Below are 25,847 nucleotides of genomic sequence, written 5' to 3'. Positions count from 1 at the left end.
CAATAGAGATGCAAATCAATCCAATCATGGGCAGAATAATGATGGGAATTCTACTTATGTCAAGTGTCAATACTGTGGTCGATCCAATCATACCACTTGGCAATGCTTTGTCATTGCCCGAGCATTCTGTGTTATTGTCGTGTCATCGCAGCAGGTTCATCCTTGATACCCGGACACCGGGGCGACCCACCTGACGATCAAGAAATGGTGTATAGGAATGTGTATGGCGGTCAAGATTAATTGGTGATTCTGGGAAATAGAACTCAGTTGCCCATCTCCAATACCGTTATCCTTTTTCTTCCCTCCTCCAAGCATAAGTTTATTTTAAGAGATGCTCTTCATGTTCTTGGCATGTCTCATTATCTCATGTTTGTTAGATGTTTTACAAGGGATAACAAATGTTCTTTTGTCTTTACTAATTAAATCAAGTTTATTTATAAAGGGTCAACTGAAAGGGGATATCCTACATCAAGGGGCAATGTGTGATGGTCTCTATCACTTCATTCCAGATGTTAGAAATAAGGAGCATGCAGCCAACATTAATTTTAAGATCAATAAGCAGTTGTTTGCATTCATGACAAAGAGTATATCTATCTCGGAATGGCATAATTAAGCGGCTATGGCACCCATTACAAGATTTTGAATTATCTGTATTGACATAATCTAATTGAAGTTTGTGGAAAACCTTAATTTTCAGTTTGCTCTTCCTGTTTGTTAGGAAAAACTCACAAGTTGTCATTTAATAATTCCACATCACAGGCACATGAACAATTTGAAATTATTCATGGTGATCTATGGGGGCTATCGACCATTATCTCTCTAGAAGGTTATCATTACTACTTACTGCTTGTGGATGAATTTACCAGGTTTACATGGATGTTTTCTCTTGTGCGCAAGTCAGATACTTTGGAATGTTTCAAAATTTTCAAGTTGATAGTTGAAAAGTATTTTGGTGTCCAAATTAAAAAATTCCAAAGTGATGCTACTGGGGAATTTTTTAGCCATCATTTTTTTGATGTTTTAAGAGAAAATGAAATCTTTCATGGGTTCTCATGCCCTCATACCTCACAGTAGCAACAAGCTTGTTAAGCGTAAGCATAGGCATGTTGTCGAAACTGGCCTCACTATTCTCTTTCTCGCCTCCTTACCATTTGTTTTTCCAAACTATAATTTTCTTGGTAAATAGTATGCCATCGGTTAAATTAGGCTTTAAGCCTCCATTTGAGTCACTCATGAATAAAGCTGCTGCCCAAATTCTACACCCAAATGCACAAATTCTAGTGTATTTTGTTATCACCATCTTTTTCTTATAGAGATCACAAGATGCTGCCCAAAACCAAAGCATGTGTTTTCCTTGGTTGTGGGTTTAACACAAAGGATTTTATTGTTTTAAGCCTGTAAGTAAACATATTTAATGTGTCTCATCACGTTGTCTTTAATGAGACATCTTTTCTCTTCGCCGAGTTTGGGATTTTCCCTGTGGGTCTGGATTTAGTTCCAATAACTTGTTATGATCAGTTTAGGCTATTGGAGGGTTTATTGGGTTTTCTGATTTGATTTTAATTTTAATTCAATGTTATTAAAACATTGAGCAGGGTTTTGATTAGACCAATTGGGCGGCCCAAATCCATTGTTTGATCCAAAACGAGTTGATTGGGTCAAGTTATAGCTGTTGAACCCAAATCACCCCCATTGAGGGACCTGAACAGTGCTCTTTAACCCCAAAAGAGAGAGATGTTGAAGCCTAATTCTCTCTACTCTATATCATCAAGCAAAAGCTACATAAAAGGGGGTCTTTTGTTGAACTTTTTCGTTGAATCACAGTGAGAGATTTGAGTGTTTGGTAGCTTGCTGCCCTTCAGACTTGACACATCGAGATGTCACCTATGTGTGGACAGACCGTGTGAAGAACGACCGAACATCGACCTCCTAAGGTTCATCTGTGTGCTGTCGGAGTTAAGGAATTCTGGATTATCTCTTGGCCAATGATACCTTAGCTGGAGCTAAGGATTTGTCACTCTTGGCTAACACCTTTGCTTTGTTTTTTATGTTGTTTATAGACCGTTTGAATTGTAGATGCCTAAGCTGTTTCAGACATGGTATTTGACTATTCTTTATTGATTTTTTTAGTTGAATCTGGTTTATATTGTATTGAATGAATTATTGACATTTTGCTTATGACAGTTCTCTTTTGGGTTTCAAGAGATTTGTGGTTGATTGCCTAGGCTAAGTGTTTTGGTGAAATGCCCCAACAGTCCAGCTGAACTTGTTTGGTTCTCGTATAGATTGATATGCTTTGTTAAGCACTTAGGCTGATTTCTCTATGTTAACCTATTGTTTTACATTGATTCGAATTGAATTTAATTTTCTATTTTTGTTGAATTATTAATGTTAATATTTATGTTTAGGACAAGATATTGTGTTATTTTTACGAAACTCACGTTGAGGACTATAGGTAAAACATTGTTTGTGGTCTGTTTGAGAGGTGCACACCAATTGTTTGGTGAAACGCCTCGATGACCCAACTTTGGTTCAGATATTCTTGGCCATCCATTACCTTTTTTAAGGACTGAATCCTTATAGTGTTCGCACTTGTTAAACAGTGATTAGGCGTCCTTTAGGGTGGGGTTTGCTAATTTGTTGGGCACCTAAACAGTCCCTTGTATGGTGTGCTCAGTCTTGGATTTCTACCTTTTGATTTTGCAAATTTTATTTACTTGTGTGCATTCTGTTTAGTAGGATTGTTTTATTTGCATTGTCTTTCATAGGTTGTTCTGTCATTTAAGCATTGTTTGTCAGATATTAACTTTTTCTATTTGCTAATTTAGTCTTTGTTTAGTGTCACATTTTCTTGTTATGTGCCTTGTGGTCATAAGCATTCTCTAGGTCCCGAATCAGTCTATAGGCATGGCTAGTTTGGTATCAGAGTACAACTTATTTGAGTTTTCTAATTTAGTATGGTCCCATAGTTGCTAACAATGCCTTGAAGTAGCCTAGGCAATAATCTGCAGTTCCTTGAGACTGTTCAGGATCTTCGTCAACAAAGCCATGTCCTTCACCGATAGGTCAATAACTTGACACAGATAAATGTATGTATTTAGAGTCTCGTGTTTTGCATAGGTAAATTGAAAATCTAATATGGTGTATTGTTGCACTAGAAGGATGCTATATCAGATCAAATGACAAAAATATTGTTCGTGAGAAGGAAGAGGTTGCTTATTCCTTTGGTTTTTACTGAAGAACCTCATGATAACCTCTCTGTGAGATCCATGGTGATCTGATCTTCGACGAGATCGAAGATAGCGAGAAAGAAAAAGGCCCATATATCGCACTCATAGATGTCGAGTCTCTCGTGGGTGAAGCGGTTTTCTTATCTTTTGAATTTGACTAGAGTATGTGGAGTGAGGACAACTCTAATGTGTTCGTCCTCTATTTTGGAGATAATGCCTTTGGTATCGCCTTGTTCACTCTAAGAATACACATTGAATTCATTAGCTCTCAAAGGTTTGATTTTTTCGTATCACTGCTAAAATTGCATCAGTTTCAATTGCTCAAGTTCAAGAATCTTATCTTGTTATTATATATGCTCATGATTTCAGTATGCAATGAGTATAAATAAGTGCGAAAGCATAATCCATCACTTTGTTCATATTTTCTTATTTGTGGTTTGTCTTATTTAATCATAAACATTGGAAGCATAGAATGCAGGATGAATATTAGAAAGTGAAATTGAAGGTGTCTCAAGTTTTGAAAATTTGTCGTCTTGATATATGCTATTGGTGACATTTTGGTGTGTGATTCATCGATGCATAGTATTCTGCAACACTTTGGAAGAGTTACACATGCACCACACAAGGGAGCTAGAAGGATTGCAACTAATTATTTATTTGGTGTTGGATATGATGCATCTTATGTTTACTAATCTTTAAAAGTAAAGTCTCAGCATACATATTTTCTCTTAGCTAGCGGTTTTCCATACTACATCCAAGCCTGACACTCTTGAATCTGTTGTGTTATCTTTAAGTTGTTTTTCCTACAAATCTTTTGAATTGATAACTTTTATATTGTGTTTTACTTCTTTCCTTGCACTTCCTTATTTTGAATTAGGTTTGAATTATCATGTGTTGTTCTTAGAAGAAAATCATTTCTTTTATTTGTTTTTGAATGCTAAGTTGATAAGTTCTTGTCATTACATGTTGATGATCCACATTTTTTTGATGTTAGAATTATCTCAAGGTAAAATTGATAATTATTCTCTTCTCGATGAAATTTTATGTAAGAAAAATCTTTTGCATATTTTAATTGTCCTTTGCATTTTAGTCTTATGACAAAAGTACATAGTGAAGATCATTGTTTCAACAAGGATAAAACCAATCTTGTATTTTTTTTTGGTCGTACATACACAGAAAAGTCCACAAGTATTTTGATAAAAGGTGACTATAGATGATCTCTAAACCTAGCGATCTTATTGTTTTTTATAAGAGAAAAAGTACCTCCTGATAAGTATGAAAATTTTGTTAGTCATTGTATTATTCTCCATAAAGTTACTAAAAATATTTACAGGTTGAAATTAACATTTCATTATAATACATCTAAAATATTTATTTGCCTTCCCCATCTACGGCTAAACCCCCACCCCCATTTTCTCCCCTGAAACAGAGGGAAGAAGCTCAGGCGTAAACTTCTGACCACTACCATGGTGCCGCACAAGCCCAGGTTCCGGCGAAACCATCGGAGTTTCGACGAGCTCCAGTGACTTTCGTGCTGCTACCCCCTTTACCCCTTTTGTGTTTCAACCGAAACAAAGGGAAGAAGGGAGAGAGGCTCATGCATGAACCTGAGCTCACGATTTTGGCGAACTCCCCCATCACACCGAGATGAACGTAGGGAGGGTTCCCAAAGTTCAGCTGCAGCTTTTGGCAGAACCCTGTGAACGGTGGTGTGATTTTGAATCATGTGATTTGAAATCACAACCCTACCCGTGAGATTTCGAATCTCCCGGGTTGAAGTGATTTTTAATCACATGAGCCTCAAATCTCATGTTTGGTTGAGCATGAGATTTGGGGCCATATGAGATTCACTCTCTCATTCAAATGAGAAAGTGAATCTCATGTGATCGAACCAAACATGCCCTTAATGTATATATTGGTTTCATTCAAATTTATTAAAACTATTAAAAATATGAAAATAACATATTTATGTGTCCGTGTCCATGTCATCATGTCCGGGAGTCTCTAATCGTGTCACTAGGCCTGTGACATAGGTACCAATGGTATAAATCTAGTAAAACTTCTCCTCAGGACATCCTTTATGAGAACAGAAAAGTTCAAAGGTTGCCTAGTTCCTTTTTCTCTACCCAAGATGCAAACCTAGGCCCACCCATTTGGTTTCCGGCCAAACCTAAGGTGATCACAAATCTTAATCCCAGCTTAGCATTGGTTCAAATTCGATAATGGAAGCTTTTTGCTTTGTTCCTTCCTGTTTTCTTTGGTCGTCATACACAGGATACCAAAGTGAAAGAAATGCATTATATATTGTTCTCTTTCGCAATTTGATATTTTTAGTAAAATCCTAATGCAAAACCCAATTAGATGGATGGTGGATCTATGACCCAATCTGGTTGGATTAGGGCCTGTAGTTGGGTCACATTTGACATATGCCATATAACTTTGCAACCTGATATTGGATTTGAATGCTTCTGTCTATGTCAAAAGGCTTTTTAAGGATGTATATTCTATATTTTGGCACCAAAGAAACATATTCCTTCATTTTTTTTATTGACATGGGGAAACCAGCGCTTGGTCAGAAGGCCTGTCGTGCTGGTTAATCAACTTGTCCGAACAATAGTTTTATAGTTATATTAGGTTCTCTTTCATTAAAAAATTAGTTATATTATGTTCTAAGTTTTAACAATTAACTAATGGACTTCGTTTTTCTTATGGGTCATTGTTATCATGTCCCAACCCCTCACATTTTTCCAACTGGTTTAACAAAGAAAGAATGACTGCATGACACCCATGTAGATAGAGCACAAACATCCAAGAAAAAAAAGTAACATAACAATAATGAAAAATTAATCAAATTATAAATGGAGAGTGAGAAATTTATTCACTCGTGGTAAACAAATGTACCTATTACAAAACAATTACCCAAATAGACAATTCTATTAACAGCAGTATGAACCTAACATGCATGATAAGTTAATGAAAAGGCCACACATTTTTAACACTAATTGTTCCTTTGACTGCAATAGAGAGCGAACAAATACAATAGTTCCTTCAATGTTCACGAGCGATTCGGTAATGCCTGCTTGAATAATCAAATAATCAGGTCCTTCAATCCATTTTACTGATGTGCTCGAATCGAAGGTGCGATTGAAGTCGCTTGTGCAACTGCTTTCTGTTAGGACTATGAGTTAGCAAGCTGATCTAAATTCTTCTATAGAACTAAGAATAAGCTGATAAGCACGCTTACAAGAAGCTGGGACTTCAACTAGATTCTCGCCAATCTTTCTTGATAGCGAATGTATAGTTGATCTCCAGGTAGCACTTGTCGTCGTCATCTAAAAACTGAGACATCATTATCATACTATTAGCACTATGATGATTTATGGCATAGATCAATATAATTTTTATGTTCTCCAATCAATCTTGTATATTAGGCTCTGTTTGGAAGCCTTGAGTCAGAGGTGCATTCCGGTTTCCCCATCACCCTCTGCTGTTTGGGAGCAGTATATATATTGCAGTTTCCTCAATACCCAGCACTGTACAGTGGGAGTAGTGGAGTTGTCAGAGCTACTGCATTGAGGATAGAGTTGCAACTCCAACACCACATTTGAACACCATTCACAAGAATATGGTTTTGGCAACTTCATAACGCATGGAAATGTTATTTCCATCCCAATACAAGATTCCCAAATAGGACATGTGATGCAGCATGCAGTAACTAGTTGAATGGTTCCCAAATAGGACATGTGATGCAGCATGCAGCGACTAGTTGAATGAAACAAAGAACTAAAAGGAAGGCCAAGTGCCCACAAGGGCTCCACACATTTGATTAGGTTGCTCGGCTTAAGGTGTTGAAGTTGAAGGATGCCACAGGTTCAATACCTAGTGTGGCCGTTCCTTGCCATAACATTGACACTCCGCTTGTCTGGCAGGAGCAGTTAGTGCACATCACCTTGTGTTGGGACATTGCAAGTTCGAATCCCAATGGTATGATTGTATAACTGGTAGGGGTCTGCCTAACCCCAGCTTTCTCTGTCGAAAAAAACATTGACTGAGCAGATCCAGTGTTTGGGGCCAAATAAGTTACAAAGTACTTGGGCCACACAAACCACAGAAAATCGCTGCAAGTGTAACAATTTTCTGTGTTTTGTGCTTTACATAGAAAATCACTGATTTTTCTGTGTTTGTGTTTTACACAGAAAATCGCTGAATGCATTAGTAATTTTCTGTCTTGTGTGTGGCCTCAGTGCTTTGTAAAATACAGGATTAGGGAAACTTTCCCGGTCGGCAGGGAGGAGGTTCCCGAAGGAGTTTCACACTTCAGACACCGAAACAAGTCATGATTAACATGGCACTCTCGGCCCATATCGGGAATGTCTGAGCCATAACAGTAGTTTTTTCCTCGAATAATAAAAAATAAAATAAAAAAGGAAGGCCGAGTAATTGTACCTTTGATCTAGCCGAATATGTTCCTCTAGCAAACATTCCAGAAGGGGTGGTCTCTTCTGCCATCTCATATGTATAGGGCTCTTGTTGGGGACTAAAAGTTCCGAGCATTACTTTTGTACTGTCCACTAAAATTTTCATTTTAATCATTAAACTTTCAGATAGTATGCAACCTCATTGCTGTAAGAACAAGTGGAAATTGCTACTTACAAAGAAAAAAAGCAAGAAGAAAATAAGAGGTTCATCCTCTCATCTCTAAAAGTACACATGCATAACCTTAAATATGAACACCATGATGGCCACTACATAAACATTATGGGAACATTGAATATGAAAGAGTTGTCATGATCAACTCACTCGATGCTCACCTTTAAGGCCAGTTTTCCAGACGGTGTTGGTGTATTTAAGGCCAGAAACAATGTTATTGTTGACCACGAATGAGAACTTGAGGCTGTAGTGGCTTCCTTCTTTAAGAACAAACAATGGGTCACTTGAGTTGGTTTCCAAAGGAAAGGGAAGAACCATATCAGGTCTGCCAGGAGATAAGATTGAAAGGCTCAAGATCCTAACCTCTGCATCCAAGCTCTCTGCAAGAAAGAGAAAAGCAGCAAAACATCCCACACAAAGCTTAATTACTGAACGGGTCATAATTGGATCCTCTCAGGCAAATATGAGAGAAACTCTAAAACCATTTTTATTGTGAAATGATACAGTTAAAAGCAGCATCAAACAAACTGGTAGATGATATATCGCTTCCATAAGCATCAGGTTATATATATATATGGAAAATGAAAACCTCCTCAATAGAAAACCTCCCAAACCTACACAATGAGAAACATTTATCAGATTTTTGCTGTTTTTTTGAAATTTTGACCTTACAGATGTGTTCAGTATGATTGATTTAATAGAAATCGACACTTGAATCATGCATTTTGGATGGAAAAAATGGCATTTGGAGCCTCAAAAATTTATGAAATTACATGCCATTAATTTTCTAAACCTTATAAAAAGCATATCCATGCATCGGAATCAAATGCTCTAAGAACTGATTCCTATAAAAACAAGTGCATAGACCTTATCTGTAAGGTCAAAATTTCAAAAAAACACCAAAATTTTGATAAATATTTATTATTGGTTAGGTTTGGAAAGTTTTCCATTTGGTAGGTTTTCATTCCCCTAGAATCTCTCTCTCTCTCTCTCTCTCTCTCTCTCTCTCTCTCTCTCTCTCTCTCTATATATATATATATATATATATATATATATATATATATATATATATATATATATATATATCAACCTGCTTTTTATTAGGCCCCATTTCTCGTTCTACCCCATAGGTTTTAAGTGTTTTATGATAGATCTGAACCATTAGATGTGTTAACATGCTCAATTTAGTGGGAATCAACTCCAAAAAATATGTTTTTTCGACGAAAAAACATATTTTTTGGAGCCGGGAAAACAGATACCTTCATAGCCATTGATTTTGGATCACCGAAAAGACCTGTACACAGGTCAGATTCCAGCGATCCAAAAGTTGGTTTCCACTAAACTATCGATCACATCTATTGAGAAAAATACTTAAAACTATGATCTTTGAAGGGGCCTAACAAGACCTAACGGAAAAGAGAGCCTAAGGAACTCATTACTCTATATATATATAGAGAGAGAGAAAACTGAACATATTAGGCCTCATTTCTTGTTCTGAACCATAGGTTTTAAGTGTTTTATGATAGATTTGAACCGTTAGATGTGTTTAGCATGCTCAATTTAGTTGGAATCGACTCTTGGATCATGTTTTTTTGATACCCCATAGATTTTAAGTGGTTTATGATAGATCTGAACCATTAGATGTGTCTAGCATGCTCAATTTAGTTGGAATTGACTCTTGGATCATGTTTTTTTGATGAAAAAACATTTTTTTTAGCCGAAAAAAATGGGTACCTTCAAAGCCATTGATTTTGGATCACCGAAAAAACCCATATACATGTAAGATTTTGGCAATCCAAAAGCCGGTTCCCACTAAATAAAACTTATAGATCACATCTATGGTATTAGACATGAGAAAAAATACTTAAATCTATGATTTTTGAAGGGGCCTAGCGAGACCTTACAATAAAAGAGGCCTAAGGAATGCACTACACACACACACACACACACACACACACACACACACACATATATATATATATATATATATATATATATATATATATATATAGAGAGAGAGAGAGAGAGAGAGAGAATAATGTGTATTTTCAGACCATTTATCTCCTAGAGCTCTTTATAAAACATATTTGAACAAGTTTTTTTTCTTAATCCAAACATGTAGATGTGTTTATCATTGGTTATTTAGTAATGCTACAGCGGAGTACCTACTCCCACGTACTAGAAATCATGGTTGTAGATTGTATCTTCAGAATTAAACCTTATGGATGCATTTGATAGGAATCATGCTTTGGATCATATTTTTTTACATAAAAATAGGATTTTTTAAGTTATGAAATTTTGGTTGATTTGTAAAGGTATTAAAAAACATACATGTATGTTACAATCACATGATCCAAAACTTGTTTTCAACTAAATAATGCTTATACATCATATCTATAGTGTTTGATAAAAAAAAAGTTTAAGAAATTTAAAAATCTAAAGATTCTATTAGGTGGGAGTAGGTACTGGAGAAGCACCCTATCATTACCATTAACTATGTTTTAGATATAATCAATATAACTAAATCTCTAGATTTTTAGTTAATAAAGTTTTTGGTGCAATATATACTGGTGATTTTTTCATTGAGCTAAAAACACATCCAAACAAAAAAATACTTAAATTAATACATGTTTTCTACTAAATAAAGTATAGAAATCACATCTATGGATTTAGATTAAACAAAAAACACATACAAGTATGTTTTCCAAAGGAGTCCGGGATGGTTTGAGATAAATGGTCTGAAAAATACATATCACTATATATATAAATATATATAATTGAATCCTACAAACTCAAAAAGGAAGACAACAGGATGCATTATATCGCCCAAAATCAAACTGAGCACATCAAACCATGCAAAAAAACGCCTTTAGTGACATTCTTCATGCAGCTGCCTTTAAAGGGGGTCTTTGGTGGGGGCGAAAAGTCCAATTTGCATTTTTTTGTGATCACGTTGGTCCACCTAAGTTTGCAAGTGTTTTGGGTTTGTAGGATACCAACGGTGGTCCACTCTTATTCGCATGGATATACCCACCAAATGTTAAAAATCTAATTGTATAAATATGTTTAACATGTTCATTATTTACTACGTTAGTACATCAGAAATTCGTTTTTGGAAATGGTATCAACCGTTGACAATTCATGAATGCAAAGGTAAAATATCTTAGAGAGAGAGAGAGAGAGGAACCTCCAACAGAATTCAGATCCACGCTTCCCAAAAGCTGCTCCTTCCATCTCCTTAAGCTCTCGTCATCCTAGTGATCATCACATATCACCACCACATTTAAATCAAAGCACGATCATTTGAGAGAGAGAGAGAGAGAGAGAGAAACCTTGTCCTTCTCCAGCTGCTCCTTGATGGTACATTGAGGACCCAGATTCAGTTGGTGGCCGTGGCTGCCTTTTTCCTCATCATCATCCTCCGTCTCACAGAAGGAGGCCTCTGAGAAGGAAGCCTCACTCATCTGTCTGCTAAGCTTCCCACCTTCCTCCATGGTGTCTCTCTCTTCCTCCTCCTCACCCTCTCTGTCTTCATCACCACCCACTGCCGTTGCCATCTCCCTTCGTGCATCCACGACCCCAAAGATACCTTCAGAAGAAAGCTGAGAAACCCCAACAATTAAACTACTGCACTTCCTGCCAATCTGTGCAAGAAAAACGATAGGTAGGCCTTCTTTTTTGGTTGTGACCTGGTTTTTCTTCTTCCTTTCTAGAGAGAGAGAGGGAGAGGGTGAAATCTTTATTTATTTGGTCTTGAAACGGTTAACGGACACCACGATGAGAAGGGACGTGAGGGACATTACCCATTGATTTGAATGAGCAGTAGGTGCCACGTTAGCCACGTTTTCTGTTGGGGTTCACAGCCAATATTGGGGTGGAAAGTTTGACGCTTTCTCCTTTGATTTGAGCTGCGGGGGAAATACCCAATCCTACTGATCAAAGTTTTAGAACAGTTCTTTTTTTAAAAAAAATAGAACAGGAAAATGGGAAATAACGGCAGCCAAATTCTTGTGAAAAATAAAATAAATTTTTTTTGTTTACCTTGCATTTTTATGGGTAAAAATAAAATAAAATAAATTTTTTAAGAGAAAAATGTAAAAAATAAAGACAAATATACACTTGAAAATAACCCATTTCTCTGAGATACAGCCAATCTAAACATAGATATCATGATTTTTAATAAAATCACAAGTATTCTCATTAATACAAACAATTGCACTATTTTGAAGATTTCATGATACCTTGGCCGTTTAAAAGGATGACTAGAATATCACCTTTTCTTGCAATGTTTTCACACTATAATTGACATGGGTCACTGTGGATCAATGTTATTAGAACCGAATAGAATTAGCCCGATAATCAATTCGCTTCAGGGACCAATTGGACCTATTTAAAAAATCAGCCGATTCACCCTTGAATTGGTAGAATCGGGCTGAATCATCCCGATTTGAGCTAATTCGGGATTGAAAAAGCTCTTTTTTTTTAAAAAAAAATGCATTTTTTATTTTATTAAATTTGTATGATTTTTTTGAATTTTAAAAAATCGATCGATTGAGCCAACACAATTCAAGCCTGAATTTGGATGATTCTCTGAATCTTTTGGAAAATGGATTCGGGTCTGAAACCGATTTTGACAACATCAATGCTATGTAGTACATCCCAATTGGGTGCAGAAATACTGTTTTGAGGAAGAGTTAACCTGATCATCACTAATGATGTCAACTTTGGTTATCATTATGGATTATATGGAGTTAATTTACGCTATCTTATTAATGGAATGAGGCCCTGATTGTTAAGATGCTGATGAGTAGTCGGAGTGGCCCGCTCCTTTCATAAATTGGAAGGGCATAGGAATGTAAACGGATCGGATTTGGCTCGAATGTAGGCCTTACTGAGTCCAACATTATCAGATCCTGGCTAATGGGATTCAGGTGAAAAAAGAGAGTACCAAATCCATATCCAAAAAGCATAAAATGGCTGATTGGATACAGATTCAAATATTCAGACTTGAATCCGTCAGATTCAGGTACTGTTGAGATTCAGATGTAGAACCCTAAACCAAATCAAAATCCAATTGTTAATAAGATATTATTCATTCTACCTAATTAAACTAAACAGGTTCAGATTAAATAGGATAACAGATCCAAACCCAAACCATATACATCCCCAGAAGGCTCAATCCTCCTAGGCATTGCCTATCTTCTCTTCAGATTTATTAGATGATGTGTTTTAAAGTTCCAGTTCCATGAGAGCAGTTATAAGAGGACTTGTCTGGGTGTGATGAAAAGCATAATCAACGTATGCATTTATTGAGATGGAAGCAAGTTAGATTCCCACAAGGGCTGCGCACCAGGTTAGGTTGGTTGGCTTAAGGCATTCAAGTTGAAGGATGTTGCAAGTTCAATATTCAGATTTGTGCACCCCATGCTACAATACCGATGTGAGTGGCAGACTTTCTTGGCAGGATAGGCGGGAATTTTACACTGCAGACATTGAAACAAGGACATGGTCAATGTGGCACCTCTCAGTCCACATCTAGGATAGGGATGGCAGTGGACTGGGAAGAAATGGGGATCCATCCCAACCCGCCCCGTTTGGATCGGGGATGGAGGATATAAAACAGAGAATTGACCAGAGACGAAGGTGAAAATCAAAATCTGGATGGAGATAAAACAGTAACATGATATGACATGACCTAAAAGCAAACATGAGAAAGTTACTGCTTGAGAATGTGAATCACATAAATCACTTTATCAGGAACAAAACTTTCAGAGCTGAATAACTTGTGACCAAAACAACCATGCCCTGTATAATCTCACACATAAGAGCGTCCAACACCATCATTTCTACCTTCTTTTTATGACAAACAACCTGCCTGAATAAGGAGGGCGGATCAGGTGCAATCACATTGCACTGCACCTTGCTGCCCTATTATATACCTTTTGAATACAGCCTCTCAGCTGTGGGGCCAAACAGCAGATGGAGGGTGGCAAGGTGCAGCAGAACACATTTTCTGTGCAATATGAATGCACCTGACCTCCGTTCTCAAACAGGGGACTAACCTAACCTGCAAAGGACACTCACACCATGTGAAAACTCAGAAAGAATCGATCCAAGGCATGACAGGGTTCCATCGTCTTTCCAAGAATCGCCCTAACCACTTGGGCAAGCCGCCTTTTGCAAAAAAAAACCACTGGACATTATTTGTACTTTTTAAAAAGTATAGCTTTGAATGCATTTAATTATTATATTTATTAAAACTTCTAAATATATTTCAAACTCAAAAGTACCCACGCCCTACTTTTCATTGAAATCCCCTCGTGTCTCGCATCTGTATCACTAACACTCTTTTTTTTCTTTTCCCTCGAAAAAATAATTAGCCACATTTTCTTACAATGGAACTATTAAAAATATATTTTTTACAGAATATTTTTAAAAGTACACGCCCTGTGTCTTACTTTCCATAAACGTCATGTATTCATATCTCGAGTCCACATCACATCTGTATCCATGTGAAATAGCTTTCGAGTGGATAAAATACAAGCACGTTGGAATAGTTATACATTAATCTGTGCAAGCATGTAAGAATAATTTATTTTTACATACATATATGTTAAAGATACTATACAATTCTAAGATCAGCAGCTACTAGAAAAATTACACATACAACATCGCCAATATTCTTTCCCCCTTTATTTTGATTTAGCAAGGCCCACCAAAAACTGGTCTCATGTAGGTCTCATCAAACTTCCCCCAGTAAGAGTGTACAGTGGAGATTGGTCTCTCCAACAGAATTGACAGGCTGCTCCTTGCAAGTAGGATGCTGGTTGCAGCTGAGTCCTCCAATGGAAGGAAGGGGATGTGTAGCTCTTCCTTTGGGGACGACGTCTCCGGCTGGTTTCCATGCTCGTGTGCATGGTGCGGAAGTAAAACCCTTATCAACGGCCTGGTTAACAACCCGAAAACCTGTACAAAAACATTGCATGATTTCTTCTTCCTCCATGTTCAAGTTCTGGAAACTATGGTAGCGGATAACCAACCATGATGTAGAGGAAAGGGATGAAAGAGTCATATGCAAATGCACAGAACAATCATTAAATTAACATGAAACTTCCCCCACTATCAGCTATTTACTGTCAGCACAATGAACCGATACGCACCATTTTTCTAGGACCAAAAAATTCTTTGACTGAATCTATAGCCTGCATAATCAAGTTTCTTATTTCTTTTTAATTTGGGCTAATCAAGGAAACCACCTCACTCGTGAGCTCATTAGTGTAAAAAACCCAATTCGTTCCCTTAGCCCACCAGGGAATACACCCAGCATTGGCCTCATGGCATGGGGCTGTGCGCGTGCATTTTGAACTTGTAACATCCCTTCAGCTTGGTGACATTCATAAGTCACCTCTACCAGATGAGCAGAGCCCTCTCATAATCAAATTCATTCACACAATAGTTCCACATTCATATCAAAATTGTCCACAATAAAATATATTAAAGGGAAGAAGAATATTGTTGGAAGATATACACAAATAGATGTGAAGCCAAAGTCATGGTCCAAGACGCGGGCAAGGACCAATACTAAACCTTCAATCACAAATTCAAAATCCAAAGCCAAGATATAAAATAAACAAGCTCTCCTCAACCTAAATGCCATGGAATGAGGTGAACTTAGAACGCACTGGACAGGTTCCAATATGAATCAGAACATAATTACTGCAAATGTGGTGTCATGACTTGACTGTTTTGACTTTATCAGGGCCGAAAAACAAGCCTAGTAGCTCGTGGTTTGGCGCATAAAGGGCTCATTTGCACTCCTGCCACTTCAAGGAACTGTGTTTTTAACTGCTACTCTTTAATGGCGACCAAAAAGGTCACCTTTAAAAACAAGGAAATAACGGTGCTACAAGTATCGCTGTTATTGACACAAGTCTTTAACGGCGACTATAAATATCACCATTATTGCTAAGTCTATATAACGGCCATTGAATGTTACCGTGATAAATCAATAACAACGACACCAGAATGTCGCTGTTACTAGGTTTACTCTATAACGACGACTTTGCAAAGTCGCCATTATATACTTACTCTATAACGGCGACATGCAAAGTCGTCGTTATAGATTTTATAATTTCCCTCTTTAACGGTAAATCAGTAACGGTGACAACAGAATGTCGTCGTTAATAGTTTAGACTATAACGGTGACTTTGTAAAGAAGCGTTGCAAAGTCCTTTGGTGAACCGACATAGCTCCCCACCTTCCCTGCCTTGTTGCAGTCTCCATCTGTGTCACCAGACTCAGGTAATCAAACGAGTGAGTCCCTCGGCGAGCCAATACAACTCCCTACCTTTACTGCCATGTTTGTCTCCATTAGCGCCACTAGAGCCATGGTCCCAGCACCACACCACACCTCCTCTCTCTCTCTCTCAGATAATCCCTAGGGTGTTGGGGCTTTTATTGTGTTTGCAAAGAAGCTTTTTTCTCAGGCAAGCATACCCTAACTCCACTTTTTTTTATGGTTTTCTTCTTTTCTTTCAATAAAATTTTTGTAGCCCTGAATCTCCAAGTCTAATGCTTAAGGAATGGCATTTCCAAATTGGTTGTGGTGGATCAGAATTCCTTATGTATCTAGGCGGCTAACGTCATAAAAAACTATCCGTGCCTCAGTGAGTTTCAATTACATGGGTTTTTCTTCCTATGTAGCATTTTGAACTTGCAAAATAATTCCTAGGTAAGGTGAGATGGTAAACTTAGCTGTTGGAAAATATATATGAAAACTTAACTTTTTATTGTCAGTCACTACAGTTAACCTCAGTTAACTAATCTGAGTGGATCGACCATGTATCTCCAAATCGAGCTTTTTGTCTGCTAGGATTGGTGAATGACTGGATCATTTGATAAAAACCTTATTTAGATGTCTTTGCAGCACACATATTTGAAAATATTTGTGCTTAGAGAAGTTAAGTGTTATTTTGTAATGGTGATATAAAATGTTGAAATGTCCTACTTTTAATATAACTGGGCGTTCCTAAAAAAATATAGTTGAAAGCAACACTAGTTGCTTGTCTTTAAATTTGGATGTGCTTTTTTTTCTTTCAAGGGTTCTATGCATGAGTCAGATAGAGGGCTGAGGAGGATTGAACCCATAAATTATTTTTTATTTCTTTGCTACTACCAGCATTTGTTTAGATTGCTAATCATGTTAGCACTCTCTAGTATAGGTATCTACAAAGTGTTGGTGCATCAAATTTGATCATCTTATAAAGTGTGGAAACCTGTTTATGCATGGTTAGAATTGTAAACCCTCTCCGTCGGAGGGGATAACCTTTTAAAAAAAACAGATGGTTCCCCATTTGGGGGAACTGCCTTCTCAAGAAAACCGTAGGGGGTGAGGATAAACCTCACCCTCATAATCCGCAGGATGGGGGTGAGGGTTATCCTCATCCCCCCTCACATTGCGTGAGGGCTATGCAGCCGCTCTTCCTCCACTCACATCAAGAGAGAGAGAGAGAAGGAGGAGGGGGGCGACCCCTCTGCCACAAGGACGAAGGAGGGAGAGGGCCGGCAGGGGCCGGCCCTCTGCATATGTAAAAACGGAAGGGGCTATGCCCCTTTCGCTTTTAGGTTTTTTTAGCAGGGGATCAGGTCAGTCTGGGTGTGACCCAGACTAAGTCGGGTCGGTCTGGGCATGACCCACACTGAACCGGGTCGGTCTGGGTCACACCCAAACCGAGCCAGTTTTTTTTTTTTAAAGGGCTGATTCGACATGGGTGCGACCCAAACCGAACCGGAATGCACCCATACCGAACCGGGTCGCACCGAGACTGAACCACATGGTTCTTAAAATAAAATAAAATAAAAAATTGTTGGTTGAACCGATTCAGACCGAATCGGTTCAGACTAAACCAGTCTGAACAAAACCGGTTCAGTCTGACAGGGTCTCAGATCCATTTTGATTTGATATGAACCAGACCAAATATGGATCCAGTTCGATCCAGTCAATCTAGACAGATCCAATCTTGGGATTGGCTAGGTACTACCGGTGATTTGTGAAAGGGTTTTCTCTGTTAGCAGCTCCAATGACCAAGCTCACTAAGAAAGACGCAAAGTTCGAGTTAAATGACAAGTATGAGCAGAGTTTTCAAGAGATAAAGAAGTGTTTGACCACCGCTCCAGTGTTAGTCTTACCTTCTGGATTCGGAGGTTTCACTATTTACAACAATGTCTCTCATAAGGGATTGGGTTATGTTCTGATACAACATAGTAAGGTAATATCTTATACATCACGCCAACTCAAAACACATGAAGTCAACTATTTGACATATAACTTGAAACTAGCAGCGGTTGTATTTGCCCTCAAGATATAGAGACACTACTTATATGGCAAACAATTTAAAGTTTTTACTGACCATCAAAGCTTCAAATATTTGTTTTCGCAAAGAAACTTGAACTTGAGGCAGAGGAGATTGCTGACATTTTTAAAAGATTATGACTTTAAGATGAAATATCATCTAAGAAAAGCAAATGTATTCGCTGATGCTCTTAGTAGAAAGTCAGGAGCATTAGCCAGACTCGTAGATTGGGATTTATTTTCTTCAGTCGCGCATCAAAAAGCAGAATCCCAATGCTTACCAGGTCAGTTAGCATTTTTTAATATCACATTGAGGTAAGAATTGTGGAAGCAAATTAAGAAAAAACAATCCTTAGATCGAGAGTTGGCCCAAGTGAGGCAGAAGATTTCAAAAAGTGAGGAGTCAAACTTCAAAGTTGATGATAAAGGACTTCTCAAATTTTGTAATAGAGTATGCATTCCAAAGGATAATCAGCTAAGGCATCAGTTATTGGGTGAAGCACATCACTCTAGATATGCCATCCACCCTAGCAGCACTAAAATGTATCGAGATTTGAAAGATTCATTTTGGTGGAGCGGTATGAAGAGAGACATTGTAGAGTTTGTAAGCAAGTGTCGGGTGTGCCAGCAAGTGAAGATTGAGCACCAACAACCTGGTGAATTAGTGCAACCACTCCCTATACCTGAATGAAAATAGGCAGATGTCACTATAGATTTTGTTTCAGGACTCTCAAAGACCAAGAATTTGATGGATTCAGTATGAGTGTTTGTTGACAGGTTAACTAAGTCAGATCACTTTTTGGCTTGTAAGACAACTCACTATTGTGACCAGTTGGCTCAGTCATTCACAAAAGATATTGTCAGACTTCATGGATTACCTGATTCGATTGTTTCATATAGAGACTCGAAGTTCACATCCCGATTATAGCAAAGCTTTCAGGAAGCTATGAGGATGCAGTTAAAAATGAGTACGACATTTTACCCCCAGTCAAACGGACAGTTAGAGCGAACCATTCAGACCTTGGAAAACATGTTGCGAGAATGTACTTTAGAGTATAGTGACTCGTGAAATAACATCCTATCTTTGATGGAGTTTGCCTACAATAATAATTTGCAAGCAAGTATATGCAGGACTCAATTTGAGGCACTATACGGTAGACGATGTTGAACACCCTTGTGTTGGGATGAGGTCGGAGAAAGAAGATTATTAGAGTCTGATTTGGTGCAATGGATGACAGACCAGGTGAGATTTATTCGAGAGCATTTTCTGGCAGTGCAAAGTCGACAAAAAAGTTATGCAGACCAAAGACGTGAGTTAGAATTTGAGCAAGGTGATCGCGTATTTTTTAATATATCTCTTTTTAAGGGAGTGATGCATTTTGGTCGAAAATAAAAATTAAGTCTAAGATATATTAGACCATTTGAGATACTCGCGAGGGTTGGTCAGATGACATACCGATTGGCTTTGCCACCTTCCTTATCTCAAATTCACAATGTGTTTCACGTCTCTATGTTATGGAAGTATGTGCCTAATTCATCCCACATACTAGATACTGATGAGTCAGTGCTGAAAATACTAGATGATTTAAGCATAAGTGAGAAGCCTATAGAAATCTTGAATGTGAAAGTACAGACACTAAAAAATAAAGAAATATCTTTGGTTTTAGTTAGATGAAGTCATCACAACAAAAATGAGGCTACATGGGAGTTTGAATCAGACATCTGTGAATAATTTCCATAATTATTTTTAGGTAAGATTCAGGACGAATCTTCTTTAAGGGGGATAGAATTGTAAACCCCCTCCGACGATTTTGTCGAAGGGAATAACCTTTTTAAAAAAAAAAAAGATGGTTCACCATTTAGGGGAACCGCCTTCTCAGGAAAATCGTAGGGGGTGAGGACCCACAATCTGCGAGAGGGGTGAGGGTTATCCTCATCCCTCTTCACATTGCGTGAGGGCCAACCCCTCTTCCTCCACCCGCATCAAGAGAGAGAGAGAGAGAGAGAAGGAGGAGGAGGAGGGGGGCGGCCCCTCTGCCATAGGGAGGAAGGAGGGAGAGGGCCGACAACGGCCGACACTCTGCATACGTAAAAACAGAAGGGGCTCTGCCCCTTTTTCTTTTAGGTTTTTTAACAGGGGACCGAGACGGTCTGGGTTTTTTTTAAAAAAAGGAATCAGTTCGACCTGGGTGCTATCTAGACTGAACCGGGTCGATCTGGGTGTGACCCGGCACTCGGGCCGAACCACATGGTTCTTAAAATAAATAAAAAGATTTAGTCAAACTAGTTCAGACCAAACCAGTTCTGGCCAAACCGGATCCAGTTTAGTCAGTTTAGACCGAACCGGTTTGGATCAAACTGGGTCAGACCGAACTGGTTCAGTCTGACAGGGTCTTAGATCCATTTTGATTTGATCTGAACTAGACCAAAACTGAATTCAGTCTGATCTAGTCAATCTAGACAGATCCAAATAGAATTGGATCCAAAGAGATATGGGTTTGGATCTAGACTGAACATTCTGGATCTAGATCAAAACTGGATCTGATTGGATCAATTTTGGATCCAGATCAGTAAGCGTATGGATCCAGTTAGACAATTCTGGATCCAGATTAGAACTGGGTATAGATCCAATTAGACAATTCTGGATTCAGATCAGTAATGAGTCTAGATCCAGTCAGACAGTTTTGGACCCAGTTCATAAATGGATATGGATCGAGTTGTGAGTTATTTTTAAATTATGAAAATAATTTTGAAATAACTAAAATGACTTGTGAGTATCCAAAATCCATTTTTGGTAAAATGAATATAACTTCGTACTTCAAACTCAAAATCGAGTGAGGTTTGGTGAATTGAACTCGTATCGTAGAGGGAAATCTGCCTATCCACTGGTTTTAGTCAAATTAGATATACAAAAATTGAGGTCTCACGAGTCAATTCAGGAGTATTTTGGTAATTTTGTTAGAATATAAGAAGTTTTATGCATTAATACAAATATATTTATGCAATGACCATATCATATTGTTAAAGCATCTTGAAACTCGATTGCGACTAGAGCACAGTATTTGTGTTCGTGCTAAGGGATATTATAAGTAATTTTAGATGTGAATAAATATTTTTACATTGCATGTTGTTATGAATTAACATGATTAGCATGATAGATTTTAAGTGTGAAAATGATATGCATAAATTGACCATGCATGATATTATGAGATGATTGCATACACATTAATTGTAGAATACCTGTTAGTTATTGTATGTCATGCATGTTAGAAAGATTATTTTGTGATAGCATATCTATGTGATAAACTGCTAACAGTGTTGTTAAAAGCGCGCCTCAAGGCGCAAAAAGCGCACCTCGCCTCGAGGCGAGGCCCTTTTCGCCTTGAGGTGCACGTAAAAAGCGCAATAGCCTCAAGGCGTGCGCCTCATGCGCCTTGAGGCGTACGCCTTGAGGTGAGGCGCACCTCAAAGTGAGGCGCGCATTAAACATCGGATGGCCCGGACCCGAGTTCGACCCGGATCCGGGCCCGTATTCTCGAAAGATCGAGAACCTGTCTTTAAAAAAGACACAGGCGCTTCGAGGCGAGGGAAAGCCCTCGCCCCTTCTCTCTCCACTCTGTCCCCTTTCGTCCACCGCCACTGCTCGCCGTCGGCCACTGCTCGCCGCCGGCCACCACTCGCCGATCACCGCCTCTGCTGAGAAGGGATCACTCGTAGTGCGACCACTCGTAGTGCGACCACTCGCCGTGCGACCACTCGCCGCCGCCACTGCTGTCGCCGGCCACCACTCGCTGCCGGCCACCACCCGTCGCCGATCATCGTTGTCCTTCAGGTATGGCTTTTTCGTTTTTTTTTTATTAACCAGGGGCGTAGCTAGGGGGGGCAGGACTGGGCTGTAGCCCAGTCCTGCCTCCCGAAACAGTTAATTTTTTTTTTTTTAAAAGCCCAGTCTTACCCCAACCCTGATTCCATATGAAATAGATTTTTATCCATTTTTGTAGCTCAGCCCAGTCCTAGCCCAGCCCTGACTGCAGCAAATAGTTTGATTTGTCCATATGAAATAGATTTTTATTAATAATTGTAGCCATTTTTTGTCCATATGACTGCGGTCCCTTGTTTTCCTTTTTTGTCCATATAACTGTAGCGATGATGATTTCTTGGTGTGCAATCAAATATGCGATGTCCTGAATTGTTTAAGCATGCATTGATTTGGTTTTTCGTCAATAATGCTTGCTTACTTGAGGCATATGAGAGAGAGAGAGAGCCTGGACATCTTGTGCAGAATACAGTCTAGAAATTAATTCCTTGCTGTTAAATTTGCATATTTTATTATTCTTTTGGAAAGCATCATTTGCTTTTCATGGTGGCGAATATCAATCTGCTTTGAAAAGAAAGGAACTGAAAAGGCTCTTATGGAACTTGTATCCCTTGTCATGTTGGTGGTCACTTCATCGCAACTTCTCTTGAAGATAAAAGTTGGACATAAAGGAGCAGTTGTATGGTTATTTCAATCAGTTTCTGATGTATAGGAGCCCACCCGACCTACATTTTGGAAATAAATTTGTTGAATGAAACAATAAAAAACAACTTTTTCTTCAAACTGGCTATTTAAGGATCTCTCAAGATGCTATTAGGTCTATCTAGATGTTGATCCATAGGATATTTTACACTATAACCCATTTTAATTGAATTAATTTGTGATTTTTATTGGCTCACATCTTTGAGTATGAAAACAGTCTCAGTTTTGAGTGCTTTTACAATAGGATAATGAAGCAAACTAAAACAGATTGTGGGGTTGTAGGTTTCTTTTCACTAATGTGTAAACTGAGATAGAACACACAATTGAAATATTCAAACATAATGGTGACCTCTGTTTAGCATATTCAATATATGTTTTTTTTTTCCGGCATTTTCACAATTTCTTGGGGTTGATCTCCGGAGTTGGTTGGTGTTTTCTTTTTGTTTTTGAGAAGAAATCTGGGATCCAAACCACCTCCACTCTATCTCTACTATGTGTGTGTGTGGCTATAAGTGTGCATTATTGAATGAACTTTGAGACCCAATTAAAAAACTGACCTAATTATATTTATTATTTTTTTCTCGCCAATTATGTTTTTTTCTAGGATTCGTATATAGCTTATACACCAAGATTGTCTATTTTGCATTTGTTTTCATGTAATGTGGTCAGCAGAATGCATGATGTTAATATATATTTTGTGTTATGTATTTTTGCAGTTGAAAAATGGCAAAAGATGTAGGATGGGATCATGGAGTTAAAGTTCCAAATCCTACTAAAGATCCCAAACTTGTAGGACATGTAATTTGCAATTACTGTCATAAACAGACTACAGGAGGCATCTATAGGATAAAACATCACTTAGCTGGCACAAAGCATGGTGTAAGCATGTGCGAAGCGGTTCCACCTGACGTGAAAAGATTTTTTCAGAATCATCTAAAGGATCAGATGCTAAAGAAAGAAGAGTTAGAGCAAACCAAGTTGGATATCGGGAGAAGTATTTATTTTGGATCATCAATCGACGATAATGTGAATAAAGAAGCTAGTGGATCAGGTAGTGATGCAAAAACAAGTGCAGCTGGTCCTATGGACCTTTTTGTGAACAAAGAAGCACGGCAAACCACAATAAACACTGCTTTCAAAAGGGATGAAAGAAAAAATGCATGTCGTGCCATTGGTAGATTTTTTTATGCAAATGCCTTATCATTTAATCTTTGCAACAGTCCATATTTTGGTGCAATGGTAGAAGCTATTGCAAATTATGGGCGAGGGTTCAAACCACCTTCTTATCATGAGATCAGAACGTGGATTTTGAAGGACGAGGTAGATTGTACTCATGAAATTTTGAAAGAGTTCAAAAAAGAGTGGCCAAAGGTTGGTTGCAGTATTATGGCAGATGGTTGGACAGATGGGAAAGGAAGAAACTTAATTAATTTTCTTGTGAACAGCTCATCTGGGACAGTATTTTTGAAGTCCGTTGACATCAGCGACATGGAAAAAACTGGTGCAAATTTGTGTCAGTTGTTTGAAGAAGTTGTTAAAGAAGTTGGTGAAAGTAATGTGGTGCAATTCATTACAGATAATGCACCAAATTATGTGGCAGCTGGAAATATGTTAACAGTAGGAAAAACATGTTTTTGGACACCATGTGCAGCCCACTTCTTGGATCTTATGTTAGAAGATATTGGAAAGATATCAATTTTTAAAGATACAGTGGAAAAGGCAAAAAAAATTACAAGATACATTTATAGTCATGCATGGGTATTAAATTTAATGAGAAAATTCACAAAGAAGAAAGAACTTCTGCGTCCAGCCGTCACTCGTTTTGCCACAACATATCTTACACTTCATAGTATTGGATGTTATAAGAAAGAGTTAAAGTCGATGTTCTTATCTTCAAATTTTAGAACATCTAATTACTATAAGAAATCTGATGCTAAGAACATTTCTTGTATTGTTCTTAATGATCATAAGTTTTGGGCTTCCATATCATATGCAATTAAAGCTACACTACCTCTCGTCAAAGTGTTGCAACTCGTTGATGCAGACGAACCTGCTATGGGATTTTTGTATGAGGCAATGGATAGAGCGAAGGAGGAAATTGCTTCAAACCTTGACAATGTCCAAAGAAAATATAAACCTATTTGGGATATCATTGATAGACGATGAAACTTGCAACTTCATAAGTCTTTGCATGCAGCTGCCTATTATTTAAATCCACATTTTCATTATGCTGACAACTTCAACCCTGATGGAGAAGTTATGGGTGGCTTTTATGATTGTGTTCAAAAATTAGTTTCTGATGCAAATATTCGGTTGAAAATTACAACACAAATCGATGCATTTAAAAAGACAAATGGCTTGTTTGGCAGAGAGGCAGCTGTTACAACAAGAAAATTAAAAAGTCCTGGTAAGTTTGCAATTATGTTGTTATTTGTCAATATTTTTTATGTTTTTGTTAATTATGACATTCTTAATGTTTTTATCAATTTTTTATTATTTTATTTGAATGCAGTTGATTGGTGGAGTTCATTTGGGCACGAAAATCCTGAGTTGATGAATTTTGCAATTTGAATTTTAAGTTTGACATGCAGTGCATTGGGCTGTGAGAGGAATTGGAGTACTTTCTCATTGGTTTGTGACTTTGTATTTTATTTTTGAAATACATTTTTATATTTTAATTATCTTATATTTGATTATCAATGATTTGAAATTATAGGTGCATACAAAACGAAGGAATAGACTTGAACAAGAGAAGATGAATGCATTGGTTTTTGTAATGTACAATATGAAATTAAGAGAGAGAAATATGAAGAGGAGGGCTACCAAAGACCCTATATGTCTAGATCATATAGACTCAGACGATGAGTGGATTGTGGAGAAGGAAGATCCAGTGTTGCCAAGTGATCCCAATTGGTTGGAGGATTCATGGTTGGATCCGAACTTCGACATAAATGCCATTGAGCATGTTCCTATTGAAAAAGTCACTTCACCTCATGTTTCACAAAGTGGTTCTAGGCAAGGCATGTCTTCAAGAGATCGAGGTAAAGTTATATTCCTTTTACCTAGCTATGAATATAAATGTATTTTTTTAATTACA

The 25,847-nt window shown here is 37.9% G+C and overlaps 2 protein-coding genes across 2 annotated transcripts in view; both read right to left on the bottom strand.

The window, feature by feature from the left end:
• Positions 1-6,488: 6,488 nt before the first annotated feature.
• LOC149838427 (rho GDP-dissociation inhibitor 1-like) lies at positions 6,489-11,394 on the bottom strand. Its single transcript, XM_090007686.1, has 5 exons — positions 11,213-11,394; positions 11,068-11,134; positions 8,042-8,260; positions 7,677-7,801; positions 6,489-6,569 (listed from the first exon to the last, which is right to left on the bottom strand). The coding sequence occupies exons 1-5, from the start codon at positions 11,372-11,374 to the stop codon at positions 6,489-6,491; spliced, it is 654 nt and encodes a 217-aa protein (XP_089863812.1). The 5' UTR covers positions 11,375-11,394.
• Positions 11,395-14,505: 3,111 nt separating this feature from the next.
• NHX3 (Na+/H+ (sodium hydrogen) exchanger 3) overlaps positions 14,506-25,847 on the bottom strand; it is a 33,711-nt gene continuing 22,369 nt past the window's right edge. Inside the window, exon 14 of the mRNA XM_090008249.1 lies at positions 14,506-14,846. Coding sequence (XP_089864375.1) covers positions 14,583-14,846 — 264 coding nt within the window. The 3' untranslated portion in view covers positions 14,506-14,582. The remainder of the gene's footprint in view (positions 14,847-25,847) is intronic.

The sequence above is a fragment of the Nuphar pumila genome, chromosome 5 (genome assembly GCF_984573655.1).
Source record: "Nuphar pumila chromosome 5, dmNupPumi1.hap1.1, whole genome shotgun sequence".
Lineage (NCBI taxonomy): Eukaryota > Viridiplantae > Streptophyta > Magnoliopsida > Nymphaeales > Nymphaeaceae > Nuphar > Nuphar pumila.
This window is presented reverse-complemented; position numbering and strand designations above follow the sequence as displayed.

Coding starts and splice junctions, on each gene's coding strand:
- LOC149838427 (XM_090007686.1), bottom strand. CDS start 11,374: ATGGAGGAAGGTGGGAAGCTTAGCAGACAGATGAGTGAGGCTTCCTTC. Junction 11,135..11,212: donor AGCAGCTGGAGAAGGACAAG/GTTTCTCTCTCT, acceptor GATGATCACTAG/GATGACGAGAGCTTAAGGAG. Junction 8,261..11,067: donor GGATCTGAATTCTGTTGGAG/GTTCCTCTCTCT, acceptor TCTTTCTTGCAG/AGAGCTTGGATGCAGAGGTT.